The sequence below is a fragment of the Muntiacus reevesi genome, chromosome 3 (genome assembly GCF_963930625.1).
Source record: "Muntiacus reevesi chromosome 3, mMunRee1.1, whole genome shotgun sequence".
In the NCBI taxonomy this organism is placed as follows: domain Eukaryota; kingdom Metazoa; phylum Chordata; class Mammalia; order Artiodactyla; family Cervidae; genus Muntiacus; species Muntiacus reevesi.
The window spans coordinates 47,721,312-47,745,398 of NC_089251.1; the positions used below are offsets into that span (position 1 = coordinate 47,721,312).

Sequence of the window (24,087 nt, forward strand, 5' to 3'; positions counted from 1 at the left end):
TGCCATCATATTTGTTTTCTGAACATTGTCTTTAAGCCAACTTTTTCACTCTCCTCTTTTATGTTCATCAAGAAGCTCTTTATTTCCTCTTCACTTTCTTTTATTAAAGTGGTATTATCTGCCTATCTGAGGTTATTGGTATTTCTCCTGGCAATCTTGATTCCAGCTTGTGATTCATCCAGTCTGGCATTTCACATGATGGACTTACTCTACCTAGAAGTTAAATAAGCAGGGTGACAACATACAGCCTTAACATACTCCTTTCCCAATTTTGAACCAGCCCATTGCTCCATGTTGGGTTCTAACTGTTGCTTCTTGACCTGTATATAAGTTTCTTGGGAGACAGATAAGGTGGTCTGGTACTCCCATCTCTTTACAAATTTTCCAGTTTGTTGTGATCCCCACAAAGACTGATTAGGTCAAATAATTTTTTTCAAAGTTATACTCCCCCAACTTTTACTTCATAATTTGATTTTCTTTAATCTTAAAAGACAAGGATTAATGAAACTCATATATATGCCAACAAGAGTCAGTTCTTGGCAGGTTGAACTCTCCAATGTCACATACTTTCTAAACTATTAAACATCAGAATTCATGCCACCAGGTTTCCTTCATTCCTGTAAGTTTTTCAGACCAAGGTAACTGGGCAAGGATGAAAAAAGCACAAATATCACCTGTTTCTGAGAAATTACTGGTCTGATGAAGAAAAGAAGCAACAGCTGTGACAATTCCCAGCCTTTGGAAGGATCTCCTGCCTGTGGTGGAAATCTCCACAAATCAAAGCCAGACACGTCCCCCTGACCCCTGTCCTGGCTCCTTTTTCCCCTTATTCATTTCAGTGCCCCTCCCTCAAGCCTTCTTATAAAAGCCCAATCTTTTCTGCCCTGACAAGCCAGTGCAGATCCCTGCAAGAGAGGTAAGTGGGAGTCGAGACTAGATGAGACCAGTGACAGGGATTTCACCTTGCACATTTCAGGGAAGGTGTACAAGGATCCTTGTCCTCAGAGAACATGGGAGCTCTGAGACCACGGGAAGCCAGACTTGGAGATCTCAGGTGCACTAGGATGTGTAGATTTTCTAATTATTTCCAGCACCATGCAAGGGGAGGGATGCCACCAAGATGGATTTATTCCTTGGGGACTAGATGGAGGAAAAGACAAGAGAGGTACAACATGGGGTCTCTCACGCCCTCTCTCTGACCACCCTCCCTTTAGTTCTCTAGCTGCCTTCACACTCACAGACACAATGCTGCCTTCTCTGGGCCTCCCCAGACTGTCCTGGATGCTGCTCTCCTGCCTGATGCTCCTGTCTCAGGTCCAAGGTGAGATTTCTCTGCCTCTAGCACTGGGTTCCCAGTGTATGCTCAGGGCCAAGAAGAGGAGGAAAGCTCCTGTGCCTCCCCTGGTAATAGGATATCCCCACACAGCATAATTGCCTGGAATTCCTGAGTCATCACTCCGTCCTTCAGGTAACCAGTGGTGGGAAGCACCCCAGTGGTTAAGTAACAATGGGATGAGGTGATTTCTATTTTCTCAGTAATTTATGTGCATAGATGAAGGAGGAAAGTGTAGAGTGTCATTAACGAGATGAGTAGAAGGAAAATGATTGATTAACTCAGAGGAGAAGAAGGACTGAACTTTTGAATAAAGACAATTAATAAAAAGAAGAGAGATCGTCATCCAATTAGTAGGTCTAGTTCATGATTTATAAAAAATCCTGGAGTGTTGGCAATGGTGAGAGGCAGTCAGAAGTTTGGTATCACCACGCCAAGCCCTGACTTCATCAATATTCCCCAAGGTCATCTTCCCCCTCCAATCCCCTCTCTCCATTTCACCCCATTCCTCTCCCTTATTTCTTCGTCTCTAGGAGAAAATTCCCAAAAGGACCTGCCCTCTGCACGGATCAGCTGTCCCACAGGTTCCATGGCCTATAGGTCTTACTGCTATGCCTTGTTTAAAACACCAAAAACCTGGATGGATGCAGATGTGAGTGTTGGGATCTGCAGTTAGGGGAGATAAGCAGAAACAAATCTGAGACTGGGTTTGGGGACCAGGGGGTCTCCATTCTCAAGAGTTTCCTGAGGATGAGGATGAGGAGCTCATGTTTTGCAAACATACCCCTTCTCACCTGCATCGGCCCTTCCCTTCCCCTAGTGGTGTCTCAAGGTCCTCCTGTGTATTCCCCTTCCCCACACAGATTGCCTGCCAGAAGAGGCCCTCGGGACATCTTGTGTCTGTGCTCAATGGGGCTGAGGACTCCTTCGTGGCCTCCTTGGTTAAGAACAACTTGAACACCCAATCAGACGTCTGGATTGGGCTCCATGACCCCACAGAGGTACACTTACATCTCTCTGATCTGTTACTTCCAAAGGTGCCGTGGCCACCCAGGTCCCTCTTTGTTCCCTTTTGCCAGCCCAGAAAATACCTGAGAGATCCCTGGAGCTCACAGGATAACTAGGGAAAGTGAGAGCCTAATCCCCAGCTAAAGTTAATCTGCCTTTTGTCAAGCTTTTACACACACAGCATACCTTGTAATTCAGTTCCTTGTGCTTGCCTGAGTCCGCACATGCTGTGTTTATCATGTCAATGAAGATTTAGGATTGAGGCAGTTTTCCCTTTTATAAAACAGACACTATCTTGGAGGTTCAGAGGGTAAACATAAATGCACCCCAAGTATAGTTCAGATAGGGCCATGTTCCTTTGAGACATTTAATTGATCTTTATGATTATTGGCTATGAAATTAACCAATAGAGTTAGGGAGAATTTCCCAGAGGAGAGCTGTGGGGCCTCATCTTGAACAGCAGAGCTAATTCCGTGATGCTGGGGAGGGAATCAATCGTTCCAACAGGCAGCATTAGGCCAGGAGAATTTTAAAGGCCTTTCTATCTCACCCAACTCTGCCCTCTGCTCCATAGGGCTCTGAGCCCAATGCTGGCGGATGGGAATGGATTAGCACTGATGTGCTCAATTATGCTGCCTGGGACACAAATCCTGCTGCCATCTCAAGCCCTGGCTACTGTGGGAGCCTCTCAAGCAGCTCAGGTAAGAGACATAGAAGGTCATTTTTGTCCAGCCTTTTCCATCCCCTCACCTGTCATTTCTGGGTCTGATCTTCAGGGAATCCTCCCGGGCTGGAACTATAATATTGGCTTGTCTTCTCCCATTCCTTCTCATCTCTTCTTTCTTTCAGTCCTCTTCCCAGGGAGTGGGAGACTGGGGAAGATGAGGGAGGGCCTTTGAAGCCTAAACCAGAATCTGGGATTCCTCTCCATTGGGTTCTCAAGCTCCACCTACCCCATTGACTTGAGCTCTTCTGTCTCTCCAGAATATCTCAAGTGGATAGATCATAACTGTTATTTGAAATTACCCTATGTCTGCAAGTTCAAGGACTAGATCAGATGAGAAGTCAGCAGCCTGACTGGTGTGCAACTGGTGTGCAACTCATCATGAACTTGGAACTAGGAATTAAGACCCACAATGGAAGGGGATATTCTCCTCACACCTCCAACCCAACCACCTCATTCTGACCTTCCCTCCTCCCCAGACTCAATTCAGGCTCTTTTGTGTGTTCCCTAACCTGACCCTGCAAAGTTCACAATAAAAATTTTAGTCTTCAATTGCCTATCTTCTCTGCCTCATTCTCATAGACAAATTGAGAAAGATAAAGTGGGAGGTCAAGAATTTTTGGTCAGTCTCTGCCTCATTTCACCCAGGTTCCTGGGGAAATAACCATATATGCATATTTGTGTATTTGTGGTTAAGTACATTACCATTACTTCTGTAGTATGTGGGCTGTAGATACATAAAGACATCACTCTTCCATTCACAGTACTGCTCACACATTCCCCCAAGACATGTTTCTGATGGTATAGGGAAACCAGTCTTAAGGTATGTGATGATCTTTAGAACTGTGCTTTCTAAAGTATTAGTGTGAAACATAAATAGACTTTATTAATATTCATAAAATGAATGCAAACAAATTAATAATCTACTTATATAGATAAAACATATAATCAGAATGAAAACCTGTTTTGGTTGTTGGTGGTTTTGGCAGATGTAAATGTAATCTGTCAAACTGAGTACAGTTTTCTAATACCTATCAAATTCTGTACTTATATCTCACCATGTTCAGCCAGCTCTGGTCCATCTAACTACATGTTGGCTTATTTCTATAGGGCACTTTATTAGAAAGGACCCAGTATGTCCTCTATCCTTGAATCTTAAAACACTGTGGCCTCAGTCATGACTGGAGTTCGTATGACTTTAATGCCTAGCAGGATTTTTCTTAACATTTTTTTGAATGGAAACTAATGTCCCTCCTAACTGAAGGCAAGATCCAGACTCTTTGTGTATCTGCATATTTTAAAACCACTAATCTGTCATTCACCTTATCACCACCCACCCTTGTCACAAGCTTCCATTGTGGAAAAAAATATTTGGACCAGTTCCCTAATTTGGAAAAAAATATTTATCATATGAGACCACTGACGAAATTTTCCATATGGACCAAGAACACTATGAAAGGTTCATGAAAGGGTATTGCTTCTCAAATAAAGAGATAAAAAGGAATGATCATTGTCTTTTTTTATGTTTCTTAAATTTCATTTCCTTTTTCTAAGATAAACTGTGCACGCATGCTAAGCCACTTCAGTCATGTCCAATTCTTTGCGACCCTATGTACTGTAACCCATCAGACTCCCTGTCCATTGGGTTCTCCAGGCAAGAATACTGGAGTGGGTTGCCATGCCCTCCTCCAGGGGATCTTCCCAACCTAGGGATGGAACCCTCATCTCTATGTCACCTGCATTGGTAGGTTCTTTACCACTAGCACCACCTGGGAAGCCCTAAAATAGATTACCTTAACTAAATACTCCTTCACCAATTTTTGTTGAAATCTTCTCCATCAGTTTAAATGAATTAAGGATTGCACAATGCTAAGGGTCTTGATTTTCTGCCCTAATTAAAGTAACAGCATGGGTTTGGAAAGTTCACAGTGATTGATCTTGTGCCAGTTTTCATTTTAGTTGAGTTCCCCCTTCAATGGCAGGTGAGCCCCTACAGCTGTGGGGACCAGATCCTCTTCCTCTTGTTGGAGGATTCATTATATCAGATAAAACACTTGTCATGGAACGTAATAAAACTCTCAACATAATTTGGCCCATAAAAATAAAGGTATTTCCTGGACATATAACTGAAATGTAACAGTGAGGAAGACCTTGAGGTCTGTTTGTCCAGGGCTCAAGGGTCATTTCTCTGGGACTCTATTGTCTGCATCCTCTTTTATTTACATCCTTTATCTTTCAACTGCCTTCCTTAGTTACAGCACAGCAAAGTTGCCAGCAGCAACTTGGGCTACTGAATCCTCCTCAGTATCAAAAGGGGGCTTCCCAGGTGGTGCTAGTGATAAAGAACCTGTCTGCCAATACAGCCAGATATAAGAGACACAAACTCGATCCCTGGGTTAGGAAGATCCCCTGGAAGAAGCCATGGCAACTCACTCCAGCATTCTTGCCTGGAGAATCCCATGGACAGAAATGTCTGGCTGTCTACCGTCTGTGGGATCACAGAGAGTCAGACACCACTGATCAACTAACGCTTTCACTTTTCAGGTCTCCAGAAATTGTCACTACACACACATTCAGAGAATTGGAAGTAGGTTAAACTTAAGGTTATAACCAATTGGGATTAGGGGATGTGAAGAATTATTAAATTTTATTTTTTTCCCCTTATTAATGAACAATTGCCATATCGTTACCATCAAAAGAATAAAAATACAGTTCTCTCCAGTAAAGAGGCGCATCCTAACTTTACAGATTCCAAGCCACAGATTACTCACTTTCTCATGGTCAGTTTGCTGTTGACGCTCAACATCATAAAATATCACTCTTCCAATCTTTTCAGTTCTTCTGCAAACTCAGGTAGTGAATGTTCCTTTGTAGTTTTCTTCAGCACAGATTATTATGTAAATGTAAAAATGAAATTGATAATCGCTCAGTTGTCCTACTCTTTTCGGCCCATGGACTGTAGCCTGCCAGGCTCCTTTGTCCATGGACTTCTTCAGGCAAGAATACTGGAGAGGATAGCCATTCCCTTCTCCAGGAGATCTTCCTGACACGGTGATCAAACCTTGGTCTCCTGACTTCAGGCAGATTCTTTACCTTCTGAGCCACCAAGGAAGCTCTATTACATAGACAGTTCATGGCTACTCTCAGTCTTTCTTTGAATGGAAACAGCTCCAGTGAGACCTTAAAATTTAGATGGCATGATTTTTTTAAACTTATTTCCATTGCATGTATTTTCAAAAGACAGTCACTTGATTAAGATAAAATCAAAATATTGCCCTCCCCACAGAGCAATGAAAGAATAGAGAATTAGAAGGACACTTGGAAAAATTTGTGATGTTGTGCTTCTTAAGTCTTTTGAAATGTTTCTGTCTAAATCAAGTTTAGACTGGATATTGCCATTCTCCCAAAGATGTGTTAAACATTATGATATCTAGATGACTTGAAACTTCAGCAAGTCCTCCTGTGTATCCATATTCTTGGTTTATAAACCAAGTGACTGCTTGGTGATTCCTTACATATACCAGAAATTCATAACCAGTTCTTTGTAGGCAGCCACTGTTACAGAAAGAAGTACCTTCTGATTTTTCTTAAAATGAGGGAAAAAATCGTTTAAAATAATCATGAGCATTTTTAATCCTTGATTTAAGAGATTATTTATTCTTATCTTGTCTAAAATGAAAATAAAAAAGACAGTCAATAAATGAAATTAGTTTAATAAATTGTGGTACCACTATTGAATTGAATATGAACTATTATAAATTGCAATGAAATGCTTAATTTTATAAGATTATCAACTGTTTATGTGGAAGAAAGTAGAGGCAATGAAGGATCTCCTTTTTCATTTCCCCAATTACTATCCAGCTTGAGTGGCTCCTCTGTCCATTGAATTCCCCAGGCAAGAGTACTGGAGTGGGTAGCCATTTCCTTCTCCAGGGGATCTTCCCTACCCAGGGATTGAACTCCCATCTCCTGCGTTTCAGACATATTCTTTACCATCTGAACCACCAGGCAGCCCACCAGAGTAAATGAGGAAGATTTATTACAACAGGACATGAGCAAATGATAGAGGCAAAATCAAAGCCTCCCAAGTGAGCAGAACAAAACCAGGACCTGAGAAGGGACACAGGTGATGTAGGCTCAGAGAGATTCCCAGAATGGGTAGAGGCCCTTCCCGGCATGGGCTGGAACTGTCCAATGTAAGGAGTCCTCCCCACAATCAGTCCCACTTTCCTTCAGGCAAAGACGGAGTTTTTTTCATTCTCTGAGTGCTCCCAGGTGCCCAATTCCCATGTCCCTGAAAGGCAGGGAGAGCAAGAAAAGATGTTCCAGGAAGGCTGCAAAAAAGCAAAGAAAGCCCAGAAGGGATGCAGGAGATCAGGCCTCCTGGGAATATTTGGGGAAATATTTGGAAAAATATTCTTGGAAGAGAGAAGCAGAGAAGTGTGGAGAGACTGTCAGCCTATTTCATCTCTTAATTTTATCCTTTGCCTCAAATTTAAGAAAGTGATCAACACTTGCATATGTAGAGTCTGATGGTAGCACCTGAAATGATTCATTCTTCCAACTGAATCCAGTTGCAAATATCCCTGAAAATTAACTTTAGTCAAGAAATTGTATTTGTGAGCTTATATCTCACCATTTTAAATGAAAAAAAAAAAAAAAAAAATAGTACATTAGGTTTCTACCCCAACCCCCCAAACAATGCTCTAAAACCCATGAACAACTAGGTTTAAGGAGCAAATTATCATGTTAAAATAGAAAATTCTTTAAAACTTGATTTCCTGATTAGCACACAATTAATGTGTTGTTAAAACTTTTTTCTCTTATTGTTTGACATACATGACCCAGTGATGCCTCTTTTTTGCACCTGCAACATCTGTGACCTGTGCTCTCTTTAAGAAAAATATACGATTCTCGTCTTTTACCAACCATGCTTAGTATGTCACTAGACTTGGCTCATGCGTATTTTTATTAATGGATTCATACTGAGATTTGGGCATGCATATATCAATTTTTCTTATACAAAATTTGGTTGGAAAATGTTGCACCAATTGATGCGCATATTTTCTGGAAATTGGATCATTAAAACTGAAGAATTATTCTATTAAGAAAATGTTAACCAGAGACCAAATCTTCAAGATTTACCCGCAATACCTTAGGTACTATTCAGAAAAATTCATAGAGATAATAAAATGTTGCTAGTTGTATAATACAGTGCTTTATGCAAATTCCTTGCTCAATCCCATCCTTTTAAAGACTTTGAAATGCTCAGCATCTCTCTGCAGCCAACTTCCCAGGGAACTTCCCCCAGACTTTTAAACCCATACACATGATCTTTTTCTGAAAGTCACTGACTACCACAAGTGGAAAGAACACTATCTTTTCATTGAGGAAGCAAAGAATTTTTTCAGACCAGACTTGGGAAACAGTTCTGTGTGGGGCTCTGGCATTTCTGAACTTCATGTAAGCAGAGACACTCACTGCCCTCTCTTCTGGATGACCTTTGCAAAGGAAGTCTGTGTAGTGAAGAGCCTTTAAAAGCAGAAAGGCCATCTCTCTCCAAAGCAATGACAGGTTTGCTTACAGTTTTGAAAAACAGAGACAGTGCTTCCATCCAGAGCAAAGTAAGTCAGGCCTGGTCACTCTCCAATGCAAGAAAGATGTCTCTTTCTGAAGTAAGGAGTAGGCTAGCTTATGGCCCATCAGAAAGGCTCAAGTTATTCACGCTCCTGTATCATGATTATAGGGGATATTCCTCTCCTTTAATATAACCCACTATGTGTGAAAGCACCTGTTTGGGTCCATCTATGTCCACATCAGGGGACCAGGGTTTAAGGGGAATTGAGCTGAATATTGTGAGACTCATAATGCCACAAGTATTATACCAAAGTCCTTTGCCTTCTTTCTATGCAATGGCAGGGGGGCAGCAAGGCTACTAGGGAAAATTTGAGAGAGTTCATGGTCCTTGACATGAAATTAAGTAATTTTTGTAGCACATTGGAAGAAAATAACTTTATTTGAAGGGTCTTGAGTCTTATTTGCTGATATCTTTCTACTGTTGTTTCCATTCTACTTTCTTTTCAAGAAATAGATTCCTTGTTCTTTTCAAAATTACACCTGTCAGACTTGCTATCCTGCCCTTTTCCTCTAGAAGTCCTCCCCTCCCATCCTTCCCTTCATCTCATACAGTGTCTCTCCCTTTCCCTCTCCCTGCCCTTAAAGGTCTACAGACTGCAGCCTGACATGCTGTCTATCTACATTGTACCAGGGAGAGTCCCATCATTCTTACCTTTGGAAAAGTTAAGCTTTCCAAGAGGCTCTAACAGAAAAATAAATTTTAGCCAGACTCTACTGCCATATATGTTAACATGAAATACTGTAGACTTCAAGAGGTCATAGATTAGGAAATCCTGTAAGAAAACACATCTGGAAAAAAATCAACCAGAACACTTAAACTATGTGAGTTTGCTACATATTTACAGTGAAATATGTGTATGCTTATTTGCTCACTCACATCTAACTCTTTATGATCCCATGGACTATAGCCTGCCAAGCTCTGCTGTCCATGGAACTTTCTAGGCAAGAATACTGGAGCAGGTTGCCATTTCCTTCTCTGGGGGATCTTCCTGACCCAGGCCAGGGATCAAATCCATGTCTTTTGTGTTTCCTGCACTGACCCAGGCAGATTCTTCACTACTGTACCACCATACTAAGCCATAGAAAAAGAAAGAAAGAATGTCATTTGAAGCAACATGATGGAACTAGAGATTATCATACTAAGTGAAATTAGCCAGAGAAAGATAAATATCATATGAAATCATTTATATGTGGACTCTAAAAAAAATGATACAAATAAACTTATTTACAAAACAGAAACAGACTCACAGACAAAACACTCTTATGGTCACCAAAGATGGGGAGGCAGTATAAATTAGGAGTATGGGTTTAAAGTATACAAATTTATATATATAAAATAGATAATCAACAAAGGTCTATTTTATAGCATGAGGAACTCTACTCAATAAGCTGTAATAACCATATGGGAAAATAATCTGAAATAGAATGGATACTAAGATCATGGTATCTGGTTCCATCACTTCATGTCAAATAGATGGGGAAACAGTGGAAACAGTGGCAGACTTTAATTTTTTGGGCTCCAAAATCAGTACAGATGATGACTGCAGCCATGAAATTAAAAGACATGTGCTCATTGGAAGGAAAGTTATGACCAACCTAGACAGCATATTAAAAAGCAGAGATATTACTTTGCCAACAAAGGTCCATCTGGTCAAGGCTATGGTTTTTCCAGTAGTGATGTATGGATGTGATAGTTGGACTATAAAGAAAGCTGAGCACTGAGGAATTGACGGTTTTGAACTGTAGTGTTGGAGAAAACTCTTGAAAGTCCCTTGGACTGCAAGGAGATCCAACCAGTCCATCCTAAAGGAAATCAGTCCTGAATATTCATTGGAAGGACTGATGTTGAAGCTGAGACTCCAATACTTTGGCCACCTGATGCAAAGAGCTGACTCATTGGAAAAGACCCTGGTGCTCAGAAAGATTGAAGGCAGGAGTAGAAGGGGATGACAGAGGATGAGATGGTTGGATGGTATCATTGACTCAACAGACATGAGTTTGGGTAAACTCTGGGAGTTGGTGATGGAAAGGGAGGTCTGGCGTGCTGCAGTCCATGCGGTCGCAAATAATTGGACATGACTGAGTTTCTGAACTGAACTGAACTGATAAATAATGAATAATGTATATATGTATAACTAATGGCATCAGTGACTCAATGGACACGAGTTTGAGTAAGCTCAGGGAATTGGTGAGGGATGCGGAAGACTGGAGTGCTGCAGTCCATTGGGTCACAAAGAGTTGGACATGACTGAGGGATTGAACTGAACTGAACTGAATGGATACATGTATAAACATTTTATACACAATCATATATGTATAAGCCACTTTATACACTTTATACACAATCTTATATGTATAAGTCATTTTGCTATACATCTGAAACTAACACAACGTTGTAAATCAACTATACTACAGTATAAAAGAAAAAATAAAATATGAAAAATTTAAAATTAAAATTTGTGTGGGTTAGCTTGTCTATGCTTTTACCATACTGGGAAGAACAAAGTAAGGAATTTTCCATTTTTCTTTTTGTTTTTAAGTTTTTATATATTTCTAAAGTCATCATCACAATAATTTTTAAAATGCTGAAGATTAAATATTTGAAATATTTGGAACTTTTGATTATAAAGTACCACACAAAGAGATTGTCTTATTTATATCTCTGATCCTCCTGAAGAGAAAGTGATGTTCTAAAATGACTTTGAGTAGCATGGAAGCATATAAGCCATCATATGTAAAATAAACAGCCAACGGAAATTTGCTCTATGACTCAAGGAACTCAAACTGGGGCTCTGTAACAACTTAGAGGGGTGGGAAAGGGTGGGAGGTAGGAAGGAATTTCAAGAGGGAGGGGACATATATATACCTATGGCTAATTTATGTTGATGTATGGCAGAAATCAAACCAATATTGTAAAGCAATTATCCTTCAATTAAAAATAAATTAATTAAAAAAAATAGTCAATCATACAAACCACATACAAAAAAAAATTCCTAGCAGAGCTCTAAATGTTTAGTGCTATTGGCACCATGGCCTTTATCATGGTAAAAGGCAGAAAATGACCTTGAATTTTGTTGATGGCTGGTAGTTGCTCATATTCAAATGATAAGAAGAGTGAGGAAACAATCATATTATCCAACACTACAGTTCCAAGTCTTGACAACCCTGAGTAGGGAAACATATGAGACCCAGAGGCTTAGATCCCAGGCAAAAAAGAAAAAGAGCAAAGGCTTAGACCAGGCTTTCATGCAAAGAGATTAGAGCAGTGCCTGGGTTGCAGAGTGGTGGCAGGGGTGTTCTTCCTCAGCCACCAATTTGCTGGAACTCTCAGATAGAAAGATGTATAGGAGTTTCTGAAAGTGGCTATTCTGAGTGGTAGGGGTCCAGTTATGTCTAAATCAGTGCACCAAAACGTGGAAGGAAATCAGCCAGAGCACTATCAGCCTTTATTTAAGAAGCCTCCCAAGGGCCATTCTGATTTGGGGCAGAAAGTTTTATTATTTAAATGGGGCTATAGCATGGGAAGGTAGGTTGAGATTCACCTACTGTCAAAAGTAAAGGAAATGTTCTTGAAAATCAGCAATCTTAAGTTGAACAATCTACATTTTCTCTAAATGGGTGAAAATAAACAGGCTGATTTTCAATAGTTCTGCTTTACTGAGCATGCCAAAGCCTTTGACTGTGTGGATAACAACAAACTATGGAAAACTCTTTAAGAGATGGGAATACCAGACCACCAGACCTGCCTCTTGAGAAATCTGTATGCAGGTCAAGAAGCAACCTTTAGAACTGGACATGGAACAACAGACTGGTTCCAAATTGGGAAAGGAGTACAACAAGGCTGTGTATTGTCACCCTGCTGATTTAACTTATATGCAGAGTACATCATGAGAAATGCTGGATGAAGCACAAACTGGAATCAAGATTGCTGGGAGAAATATCAATAACCTCAGATATGCAGATGACACCACCCTTATGGCAGAAAGCAAAGAAGAACTAAAGAGCCTCTTGATGAAAGTGAAAGAGGAGAGTAAAAAAGTTGGCTTAAAGCTCAACATTCAGAAAACTAAGATTGTGACATCTGGTCCCATCACTTCATGGCAAATAGATGGGGAGACAATGGAAACAGTGACAGACTTTATTTTTGGGGGCTCCAAAGTCACTGCAGATGGTGACTGCAGTCATGAAATTAAAAGACGCTTGCTCCTTGGAAGAAATGCTATGACCAACCTAGACAGCATATTAAAAAGCAGAGATATTACTTTGCCAGCAAAAGTCCATCTAGTCAAAACTTTGGTTTTTCCAGCAAGAGTTAGGCTATAAAGAAAGCTGAGTGCTGAAGAATTGATGCTTTGGAACTGTGGTGTTGGAGAAGACTCTTGAGAGTCCCTTGGACTGCAAGGAGAGCCAACCAGTACATCCTAAAGGAAATCAGTCCTGCATATTTATTGGAAGGTGTGGTGCTAAAGCTGAGACTCCAATACTTTGGTCACCTGATGCGAAGAGCTGACTCATTTGAAAAGACCCTGATGCTGGGAAAGATTTAAGGCAGGAGGAGAAGTGGATGACAGAGTTGAGATGGTTGGATGACATCACCAAAGCAATGGAAATGAATTTAGGCAAGCTTGGGGAGATGGTGAGTGATGGGGAAGCCTGACAGGCTGCAGTCCCTGGGGTCACAAAGAATCAGACACAATTGGGCAACTGAAAAACAAGACTGCAGTATGCCAGGCTCCTCTGTCCATGGGATTCTCCAGGCAGGAATACTGGAGCGGGTTACCATGCCCTCCCCCAGGGGATATTCCCAACCCAATGATAGCACCTGAGTCTCCTGCGACTCTTGCATTTCAAGGGCAGATTCCTTACATGCTGAGTCATTAGGGAGGCCTGACCTACAAGACATTTTAGAACTATCACCAAAAAAAAGATATCCTTTTCATCGTAGGAGATTCGAATGTAAAAGTAGGAAGTCAAGAGATACGTGGAGTAACAGGCAAGTTTGACCTTGGAGTACAAAATGAAGCAGGCAAAAGCTAACAAAGTTTTGCCAAGAGAATACACTAGTCATAGCAAACACTCTCTTCCAACAACGCAAGAGATGACTCTACACATGGACATCACCAAATGGTCAGGAACATAATCAAATTGATTCTATTCTTTGCAGCCAAAGATGGAGAAGCTCTATACAGTCAGCAAAAACAAGACTGGAAGCTGACTGTGGCTCAAATCATGAATTCCTTATTGCAAAATTCAGACTTAAATAGAAGAACATAGGGAAAACCACTAGACCATTCAAATAGGACCTAAATCAAATCCCTTATGATTATACAGTGGAAGTGACAGATAGATTGAAGAGTTAGATCTGATAGACAGAGTGCCTGAAGAATTATGGACAAACATTTGTAATATGGTACAGGAGGCAGTGACAAAAACCATTCCCAATAAAAAGAAGGCAAAATGGTTGTCTCAGGAGACCTTACAAATAGCTAAGAGAAGTGAAAAGCAAAGGATGAAAGGAAAGATATACCCATCTGAATGCAGAATTCCAAAAAGAGCAAGGAGACATAAGAAAGCCTTCTTAAGTGGACAATGTGAAGAAATAGAGGAAAACAACAGAATGGGAAAGATTAGGGATATATACAAGAAAATTAGAGATACCAAGGGGATATTTCATGAGAAGATGGTCACAATAAAGAACAGAAATGCTATGACCCTAACAGAAGCAGAAGATATTAAGAAGTGGCAAGAATATACAGAAGAACTGTACAAAAGAGGTCTTAATGACCCAGATAACCACAATGATGTGACTGCTCACTTAAAGCCAGACACCCTGGAGTGTGGAGCCAAGTGGGCCTTAGGAAGCATCAGGATGAACAAAGCTGTGGAGGTAATAGAATTCCAGCTGAGCTATTTCAAATCCTAAAAGATGATGCTGTTAAAGTGCTGCACTCAATATGCCAGCAAATTTGGAAAACACAGCAGGAGTCATGTATGGGTGTGAGAGTTGGACCAGAAAGAAAGTGAGGGCCAAAAAATTGATGTTTTCAAACTGTGGTGCTGGAGCAGTTATTTTAGAGTCCCTCAGACAGTGAGGAGATCAAACCAGTCAATCCTAATGGAAATCAACCCTGAATATTCATTGGAAGGACTGATGCTGGAGCTTCAATCTTTGGCCACCTGATACAAGGAGCTGACTCATTGGAAAAGACCCTAATGCTGAGATAGAATGAGGGCAGGAGGAGAAGGGGACAGCACAGGATGAGATGGTTGGATGGCATCATTAATTCAATGGACATGAGCTTGAGCAAACTCCAGGAGATGGTGAAGGATAGGGAAGCCTGGTGTGCTGCATCCCATTGGGTCACAAAGCATTGCATATGACTGAGTGACTGAACTACAGTAAAGTCTGTATCAGATCATGCTTAAGGAAAATATTATGAAACGGAATTCTCTGTCTGTACCTGTTGTACTCTATAGTTAGAAAAATAAGAAAAACACCAGAGTTGAAAACATCCACTAGATAGCAGGGTCTGAGAACCACGCCATCAGGGTCCCATCAGGAAGATGTTTAAAGGTTCTGGGAAGTCTGTTTGCAAGGGATATTGTGTGATCCTGATTGACCTTAAAGTGTGCTGAATGGTGGAAGTGCAGTGTGGACTTTCAGTCCACTCGTGAGACAGTTACCATCAAATAAAGGAGTGATTTGGTCAACCCACTGAAATAATATCAGGGCAAGGTAGGCAGAGGACATGTCATCAAATTGATGGCAGGGGAGAACCAGCAAAATACGTACCTAGGAGGAATCCACATGTGCATGGAAACATTCCCCACATGTTCAGGGAAAAAGAAAAAAAAAAAGCATGAATTTTGAAAGAAAGCAAAAGAAGGGAAAAATACTGGAAGATAGAAGAGGTGAATTTTAGCCTCTCTTTCTTTGATAGTACAATACTGGACACATCAGTTAAGTCCTGGGATTTCAGTATGTTTTCGCACTTGCCCCAAGTCGGGGTGCCCCACATGTTGCACACTGCCTCCCCTTCTCTGTGCCCTCAGACTACCCCATTACAGCTCACACTGTCTGACTGACTCCTGCTGCCCTCCCCTCAAGCCAGCCATCAATATTCTTGGAAAAATTCACTTTCTCTTCCTTGTGCTCAGGATCATGGGAACAGAGCATCTGGTCGCTGCTGGGCAAAGGCAAACCCCACCTTTGACTTCGACAGTTTGCCAACCTGCTGGCGGGAAGGGGACCTTGTCTGTGACAATTCCCAGGGTGTTCCAGGAACAGGCTATCCCCAATGCCTCAAAGCCTCTGTAGGGCCTCAGCTTCTACCTTTTCCCTCCTCCTTGTACCTCAGATTCAAGGTTTTATTGAGGAGGAATCTAGAAGAAAGAATTGTTTCTGAATGTGAAGAATTTATAACATTTTTAGACACTTCATCCTCAAATTTAGTAAAATAAATAATTGGTGGTTTGATGGAGATTGTGTTTCTGATCATTCAAAAGTAGTATGATTTAGAGGAGGGAGAAACCATGGATGCTTTTCTGTAATACCTGGTTCTTTTCCTAATGCTTTCATGTCCTTTATTTCCATGGGCGCATGAAGAGACATGAGAGAATCTGGGGGTTCTGTCCATGATTTTAATTTATCTGACCCAACGTGTTTGTGGCCATGGGTGGGGCTTGCTTACACCTATGTTGGATAGGAAAATACAATACCCCTCCCCTCCCTACTTGTTTGTGAATCTGCTATATGTAAATCTGTCAAGTGTGAAAGTGTTAGTCAGAGTCAGATATGGAAATATGTAAAAGACAAATTAAAGTGTGGGTCAAAGGACTGAGTACTTGATGTCTCACAATTATTCACTTTTTAAGCTCCTCTCATGGAGTCTGTAACTATAGCCATGATCAGTGGGTGGATATTTATGAAAATCAGCTGGCCCTCAGACAGTTGGTGGTATTGACTATAGAGGTACTAAAGAGAAGGGAAAGGGAAAATGTTATTAATATAAAAAAGTGACCCTGAAGAAAAATGTCTTGGGTTCAAATCATCCAACTCTAACACTTAGCAGCTATTTGAACTTAAGTTTATTAGCCTCTGTGATCTTCATCTGTTATACATGCTTATAATAGCACCTGTTTTATCAGACTGTTACGTGATGGGGATTAGCTAGACCACTATTTGTAAAGCACTTAAGAGAGCAGGTACCAATAGAACATGCCTTAAAAGTGTGTGTTAAATACATTAGCCTTTTCCTTTGAAGTAAAAAAAAGAAAAACCCTGCATTATAAGCAGACAAGGAATGGGTCAGTCCATTGCATGCTTTTTTAGCCTCTTTTCTCTTCAGCCTAATTTTTGAAGATACATTCTTACTCACAGGACTGCCAAGAATTAAAGAAATTTGGAGACAATCTCTCAATAGAAAGTCTTCAATATCTAGTCCAAGAGTGGAACACTGAGGCTCCTGAGGACAAGGACATATTGAAGGGATGGGATTAAGGCTTCACTGAAAAAGCCATCACTCTGGACACAGAAAAAGTTATCAATTTTATTACTTTGCATGTGGAATTTGGTCAGTCATATATGTAAGCAACAAGGATAACTATCTCAATAAGTATGCAGCTATTTGAGGCTTTAAAGGCTTTAAGAGACAACTGTGTCAACTGTCATTTTAAATCTCCTTGTATCTCACAGCTCCTCCCTCTCAATATCACGTTAGCTACAATATATTTATCATGTGTTTTAAATTATTATATCTTTTATATCTGGAAAGTCATTGTGTGTTTAAGGTCTTCTTTTAAAGTATAGTATCCCATTAAAAAAATTCCTAATTGCTAACTTACTTTCATTAAGAGATACCAACCTGGTACTGTTGGAGATGGGGAAATTTCCCCCTCTACAATTCTTGATTCTTGTAGCTGAAATAAAGCTGAAACAAAACAGATTAACTGGAGGAAAACAGACAAATTTTAATTCATATACATGGAGGTTTCAGAGAAATGGAACCTAAGAAGTGGTCAAAGCAGGCAGCTTTTATACTTTTAGACAAATAAAGAATAAATTTGTGAGGAATTGACAGAACAAAACAAAAAAAAAAAAAAAAAAAGAGGAAGGCCTTGAGTGCTTACTTAGTGAAGTACCTAAATGAACTTTGGTCTTGGAGTAGGAAATAGAAAAAGGAACAAGGTTTGTTTACATGGGTTTCTCAGCCCAAATTCCCTACTTTGGGTGATAAGAGGGTCTTTCTACCTCCAGAAGCAGAGAATGTACCTTCACATGGGAGATATATGTCCTGCTTTCAAAGAGACAGAAAGGAGGGTCAGTGTCTCTCTCCTGTTGGCCACTTCGGTAACTTTAATTCAACGCGATCAGTCTACTGAGGCACGTTTAGGTGCAGCCTGCTCTGGACCCCAACAGCTCCTTTCTCTGAAACAGAGAAGTTTCTCATATTAAAAGCTGAGCTGTTGATTCTATAGAGACAGAACGGGTTAGCAGAATCCTCCATTTCCTGAAGCAACTTTTTGTTTCTAAGAACAGATCAGTTAAAATAACAGCTGTATTTAATTTAGGAGACTGATGCAGATGGGCTCCCCAAGCCAGACATATGTATAAGGAATCAAGTATTTAATAAGAGACACTTCTGTGGGAACAAAATGAAAGCAAAGATTAATGATACAGTAGATTATAATCCAGTTTCTGACCCTAGGGTTCAGTCAGTCAAGCCAATTTTTAGATGTTGGGACAAAGTACATTCCTCAGTTTGAAATATCTCTAGTGAAGCAATTGGTATTTACATAAACTTTCTGAATGGTTCATACATAGACAGGCACAAGGATTATTTAAGCTTAAATTGATGTGGTGATTTCTCTGAAATTTATATCAAGTCAACAAACTTCAATCTTCAGGGCTTTAAAAAATAGCAATTTGAATTCTTAGTGATTCCAAAACAAAAGGATGGGATAAAAATTGGAAACATTAGTTTAGAGAATTGCAGTTTGATACTGGAGAAAACTAGAGAAATTCAGCATCCAGTCTAATTTTCAGGTAAATAACAAAGGCTCAAGGAAAAATAATAGCATTAGAATTTAATATCTGTAAGTGGGTATTAAAATTTAACTGAAGCATATTTTTTCCTCTCTAAAATCACCTTCATTTTTATCAAAGACAGCCAAGTTAATACCAATCTGTTTGCAAAACAAGTTTTAATTTAATAAACTTGGCCTGATTATTTTCATAAATCTAGCAAGAATAGCAATTGATTATATTGGCTCTTTTAAGTATGTTTTGCTAGAACTTTTAATAAGATTAAACACACAATAGCCTCTCAGGGCCAGTAAGCCACACCTGAGACTTGTCACAAGTCCTCCCTGTAATACTTATAGATTTTGGTGAATTTCTCTTCTCTTATAGTACCCAAAGTATCCTGAAATTCCTGGGCCATCCAGGAAGGAATTTCCTTATTTACCAGGTAAGGCTGCTGAGAATCCTCTTGACAAGGTACAAGGATGTTTTTCCCAAGGGGCTTTATTTATTGGCCCCAAGAAGTCAACCTTAGTTTCTTCAAACTCCCTGGTCATATTTGCCTATAAATATCTCTTTCAAATATAACATTTCAGTGAAATCATTGGTGATATAATCAATGTTTCTAACTGTATCCTATTACAAGGAGAACAAATTCTTATTGAACTTATGCAAGTGAAGTCTAGGGCCCTGAGAACAAAATTATTTTTTTTCCAAGAGTATAAACCCAACAGGTTAGACATTGCAGGTAGACCATTTTTTTCATTTTATAGAACTCTTCCTGACAATGTCTATTTACAATTTGCATCATCTTAACTGCACTATGGAGGGTGAAGAAATGCAAAAAAAAAAAAAAAAAGAGAGAGAGAGAGAGAGAGAGAGATTCTAGAGAGCCAGGAAAGCCAAGCTGTTTGTTTTCCCATTGCCCTGGCTTTTTGCTTAATCTACAGCTACTGTTTATTCATCTTAATTTCTTTCATTCAGACACAGTCTGTTGCCTTTTCACAAGCACCTTCAACTCAGTTCAGTCACTCAGTCATGTCTGATTCTTTGTGACCGCATGAATCGCAGCATGTCAGGCCTCCCTGTCCATCACCAACTCCCGGAGTTTACTCAAACTCATGTCCATTGAGTCGGTAATGCCATCCAGCCATCTCATCCTCTGTCGTCCCCTTCTCCTCCTGCCCTCAATCCCTCCCAGCATCAGGGTCTTTTCCAAAGAGTCAACTCTTCGCACAAGGTGGCCAAAATATTGGAGTTTCAGCTTAGCTTCAACATCAGTCCTTCCAATGAACACCCAGGACTGATCTCCTTTAGGATGGACTGGTTGGATCTCCTTGCAGTCCAAGGGACTCTCAAGAGTCTTCTCCAACACCACAGTTCAAAAGCATGAATTCTTCAGTGCTCAGCTTTCTTCACAGTCCAACTCTCACATCCATACATGACCACTGGAAAAACCATAGCCTTGACTAGACAGACCTTTGTTGGCAATGTAATGTCTCTGCTTTTTTTTTTCTTTTTTATCTATTTTTATTAGTTGGAGGCTAATTACTTTACAATATTGTAGTGGTTTTTGCCATACATTGACAAGAATCAGCCATGGATTTACATGTGTTCCCCATCCCGATCCCCCCTCCCACCTCCCTCCCCATCCGATACCTCTGGGTCTTCCCAGTGCACCAGCCCTGAGCACTCGTCTCATGCATCGCACCCCAATGTTCATTGCAGCACTGTTTATAATAGCCAGGACATGGAAGCAACCTAGATGCCCATCAGCAGACGAATGGATAAGAAAGCTGTGGTACATATACACTACAGAATATTACTCAACCATTAAAAAAAGAATTCATTTGAATCTGCTTTTTAATATGCTATCTAGGTTGGTCAGAACTTTCTTTCCAAGGAGTAAGCATCTTTTAATTTCATGGCTGCAATCACCATCTGCAGTGATTTTGGAGCCCAAAAAAACAAAGTCTGACACTGTTTCCACTGTTTCCCCACCTATTTCCCATGAAGTGATGGGACCAGATGCCATGATCTTAGTTTTCTGAATGTTAAGCTTGAAGTCAACTTTTTCACTCTCCTCTTTCACTTTCATCAAGAGCCTCTTTAGTTCCTCTTCACTTTTTGCCATAAGGGTGGTGTCATCTGCATATCTGTGGGTATTGATTTCTCCCAGCAATTTTGATTCTAGCTTGTGCTTCTTCCAGCCCAGCATTTCTCACGATGTACTCTGCATGTAAGTTAAATAAGCACCTTAAGAAGGCAAAAGTCTGCCAAGAAATGTTCTTTGTTTGCTGTTTGGCTTGGTTTAGGTTTTTTTGCAGAAGCAGGATGGACTTCAACCACATGTACCGCAAAGTTTACAGATTCTATTGTTGCTGAGTTTTCCTGGTACTTGAGGTCAGGTCCTTTAGCGTAAATAAAGTGTTAGTAGCTCAGTCATGTCCAACTCTTTGCAACCACACAGACTGTAGCCTGCCAGGCTCCTATGTCCCTGGGATTCTCCAGATAAGAATATTGGATTTGGTTGCCATTTCCTTCTACAGGGGATCTTCCTGACCCAGAGATCAAACCCAGGTCTCCTGCATTGCAGGCGGATTCTTTACTGTCTGAGCTCAGTTTTAATGACAGATAACACCTTATGTCAGTTGTTGCCATTCAACCATCTCATTCTCTATCGTCCCCTTCTCTTCCTGCCCTCAATGTTTCCCAGCATCAGGGTCTTTTCAAGTGATTCAGCTCTTCGCATCAGGTGGCCAAAGTACTGGAGTTTCCGCCTCAGCATCAGTCCTTCCAATGAACACCCAGGACTTATCTCCTTTAGGATGGACTGATTGGATCTCCTTGCAATCCAAGGGACTCTCAACAGTCTTCTCCAACACCACAGTTCAAAAGCATCAAGTCCTCAGTGCTCATCTTTCTTCACAGTCCAACTCTCACATCCATACATGACCAATGGAAAAAACATAGCCTTGACCAGACGAACCTTTGTTGGCAAAGTAATGTCTCTGCTTTTTAATATGCTGTCTAGGTTGGTCATAACTTTCCTTCCAAGGAGTAAATGTCTTTTAATTTCATAGCTACAATCACCATCTGCAGTGATTTTGGACCCCCCCCAAAATAAAGTCAGCCACTGTTTCTACTGTTTCCCCATCTATTTGCCACAAAATGATGGAACCCGATATCATGTTTTCTGAATGTTGAGCTTTAAGCCAACTTTTTCACTCTCCTCTTTCACTTTCATCAAGAGGCTTTTTAGTTGTTCTTCACTTTCTGGCATAATGGTATAAACTTATACTTCTTTAACAGTTAAATTTCAGTATTTATCTTATATAGAAATAATCTAGACATTCAATGAATTCCCGTAATTTAACAGTGAAAAATCTAAGGATGTAAATTACCAAAGAGATTAAAAAACTATTTAAGTAGATGTTTTTGAAACAATGATTGCTAAGTTCATCTAAAATCTCTTATTTACATCTGTTTAATCTATTTGTTCTTAATAATCATATGTAGATTACTTATAAAAATTTCCTGAGACATTAATGCAGTTAGATATTATGTTTTTTCATTTGTTTATTTGTTTTTATAGCAAAGTTTGCAGCACAGACAGCATTGGCCCATTTGATAAATAAACCTAGATGGAATAAAAGTTATTTGCATTATATTTAAAGCTAACTCTGAAGACACGCCTGTATTTATTGAACAACAAATTTAAAATTAGCTTTTATATCTAAGATTTTCTTAAATGATATGAATGTGAAAAGCATTCAAGTTAGTCTTTAATATCTTTTTGATAATTTTTAAATAGGCACTTGTTTGTTAAAGCCAACTAAGTAAAGTTCTTTGCCAGATTAAATTTGGCAATGCTATCTTGAGTTAACATACACATATAGATATATGGCCAGTCACAGAAAGAGAAGTAACAGTTTTCAATTAAAATTTTATTCCTTACACAGATCCAATAAAAATCTCATTAATTTGTAAAAAAATAATTATTCATTCAGATGGCTAAAGTCCTTAATTATTTCAGAGAAGCTGTTTAATATCCGTATGTGCCAAAGACATGCAATTTTCAGTAGGTTGTGAGTTAAAAGAGTTTGGTAATAAGAGTCTTTTTAGCAGTTTGTGTTGAAAAAAGACCCTTTATCTCTCTCTCTCTTCTTCTTTTATTTGTTTTTTTTTTTTTTTTTTTTTTTTTGGTTTCATGAGATACCTTTGTATTTCAAAGACATAATAAGATTTACAATTTTAAGAGACAGAGAAGGAGAATGTAAGTTTTCTCTTAAGAGTTTTGGAATATATATGTCTATTATAAATCTTAGGGTAATTATTGTTAAAATATTTTTCTTAAATACAAGACAGTTTTCATCTAATACCCTTATCTTTTATAATACCTGAAAGAACTTTGAGAGAAATAGATGAGACCCTGGGACTAGTAAATATAGATGGGCCTTGATTTGTTTCCAGAGGTGCACTTCTGGTTTTATAGAAATCTGTAAGAAACAGACAGTTGTTTCTGTTAGCCATTGATTATTTTCCTCCAGCTGAATTATTTCCGGACTTTTTGTAGGAGGATCAGGTAAATTACTGAGGTGTTGGAGCAACTTTTAAGAAGAGGAGCTTATATATTAGCTTTTGTTTAAGTGGGATTTCTGTTCTTTTAATAAAAGGTTTTATAAGACCAGTCATAATATATTTTCCCCTTATGATTTGATCTCTCATAAAACCAATGGGGTAGCTGTTTATGATGAGAGCTTTCAAAAAATATCTTCCCTTTTAAATATAGCCAATTTAAAAGATCCATCTTTAGGACATTGATGAGAAGGCTAATATGTTGATTTCAACTTGGAACTCAAACCAATAAGCATTTTAGTATGGCCTAACCAAAGAAGCAAGACACGTCTCACAAGCTAGTACTCTTACAAGATTTAGAAAGTTCACATCCAATGTTAGTCTAAGAAAGTAGGAGTCCTTTATTGATGGAGGTGGTAAGAATGCTGCAGTGAACACAGTGTCTCTGGTGTCAAACAAAAACATGGGAAGCCTCCAGGGATAAAGTTGCTAGTTAATGTCATCATGGAAGTGCAAGAGGAATTGGACTATTCTAGCACTAACAAGCAACAAATGCTGAGATAACAAAGGCCCCTTAAGAACTGGAACCCCTTATGACAAACTCCCCTAATAATTGGCACAGTCAGACAAAAAGAGTGCTGCTTATGACTTCATGTGTTGGAACTCCAGTCAATTTCTTCGGGCAACACATGCACCCCAGTAAATATACCTTCTGTAATGCAGAGACCAGAGAGAATATTTTCACTAGACATAAAGCCAAGCCCTCAGAGCATAGAATAACACTGA

General features: G+C 39.7%; 1 protein-coding gene across 2 annotated transcripts; it reads left to right on the forward strand.

Moving 5' to 3' along the window:
* Positions 1 to 1,245: 1,245 nt before the first annotated feature.
* On the forward strand, positions 1,246 to 3,393 carry LOC136162828 (lithostathine). 2 transcript variants are annotated; one of them, XM_065927268.1, is made up of 5 exons: positions 1,246 to 1,321; positions 1,867 to 1,985; positions 2,197 to 2,334; positions 2,916 to 3,042; positions 3,326 to 3,393. In XM_065927268.1, the coding sequence occupies exons 1-5, from the start codon at positions 1,246 to 1,248 to the stop codon at positions 3,391 to 3,393; spliced, it is 528 nt and encodes a 175-aa protein (XP_065783340.1). The 2 variants fall into 2 exon arrangements, with proteins under 2 accessions (XP_065783340.1, XP_065783342.1); XM_065927270.1 differs by lacking the exon at positions 2,197 to 2,334.
* The last annotated feature ends 20,694 nt before the right edge of the window (positions 3,394 to 24,087 follow it).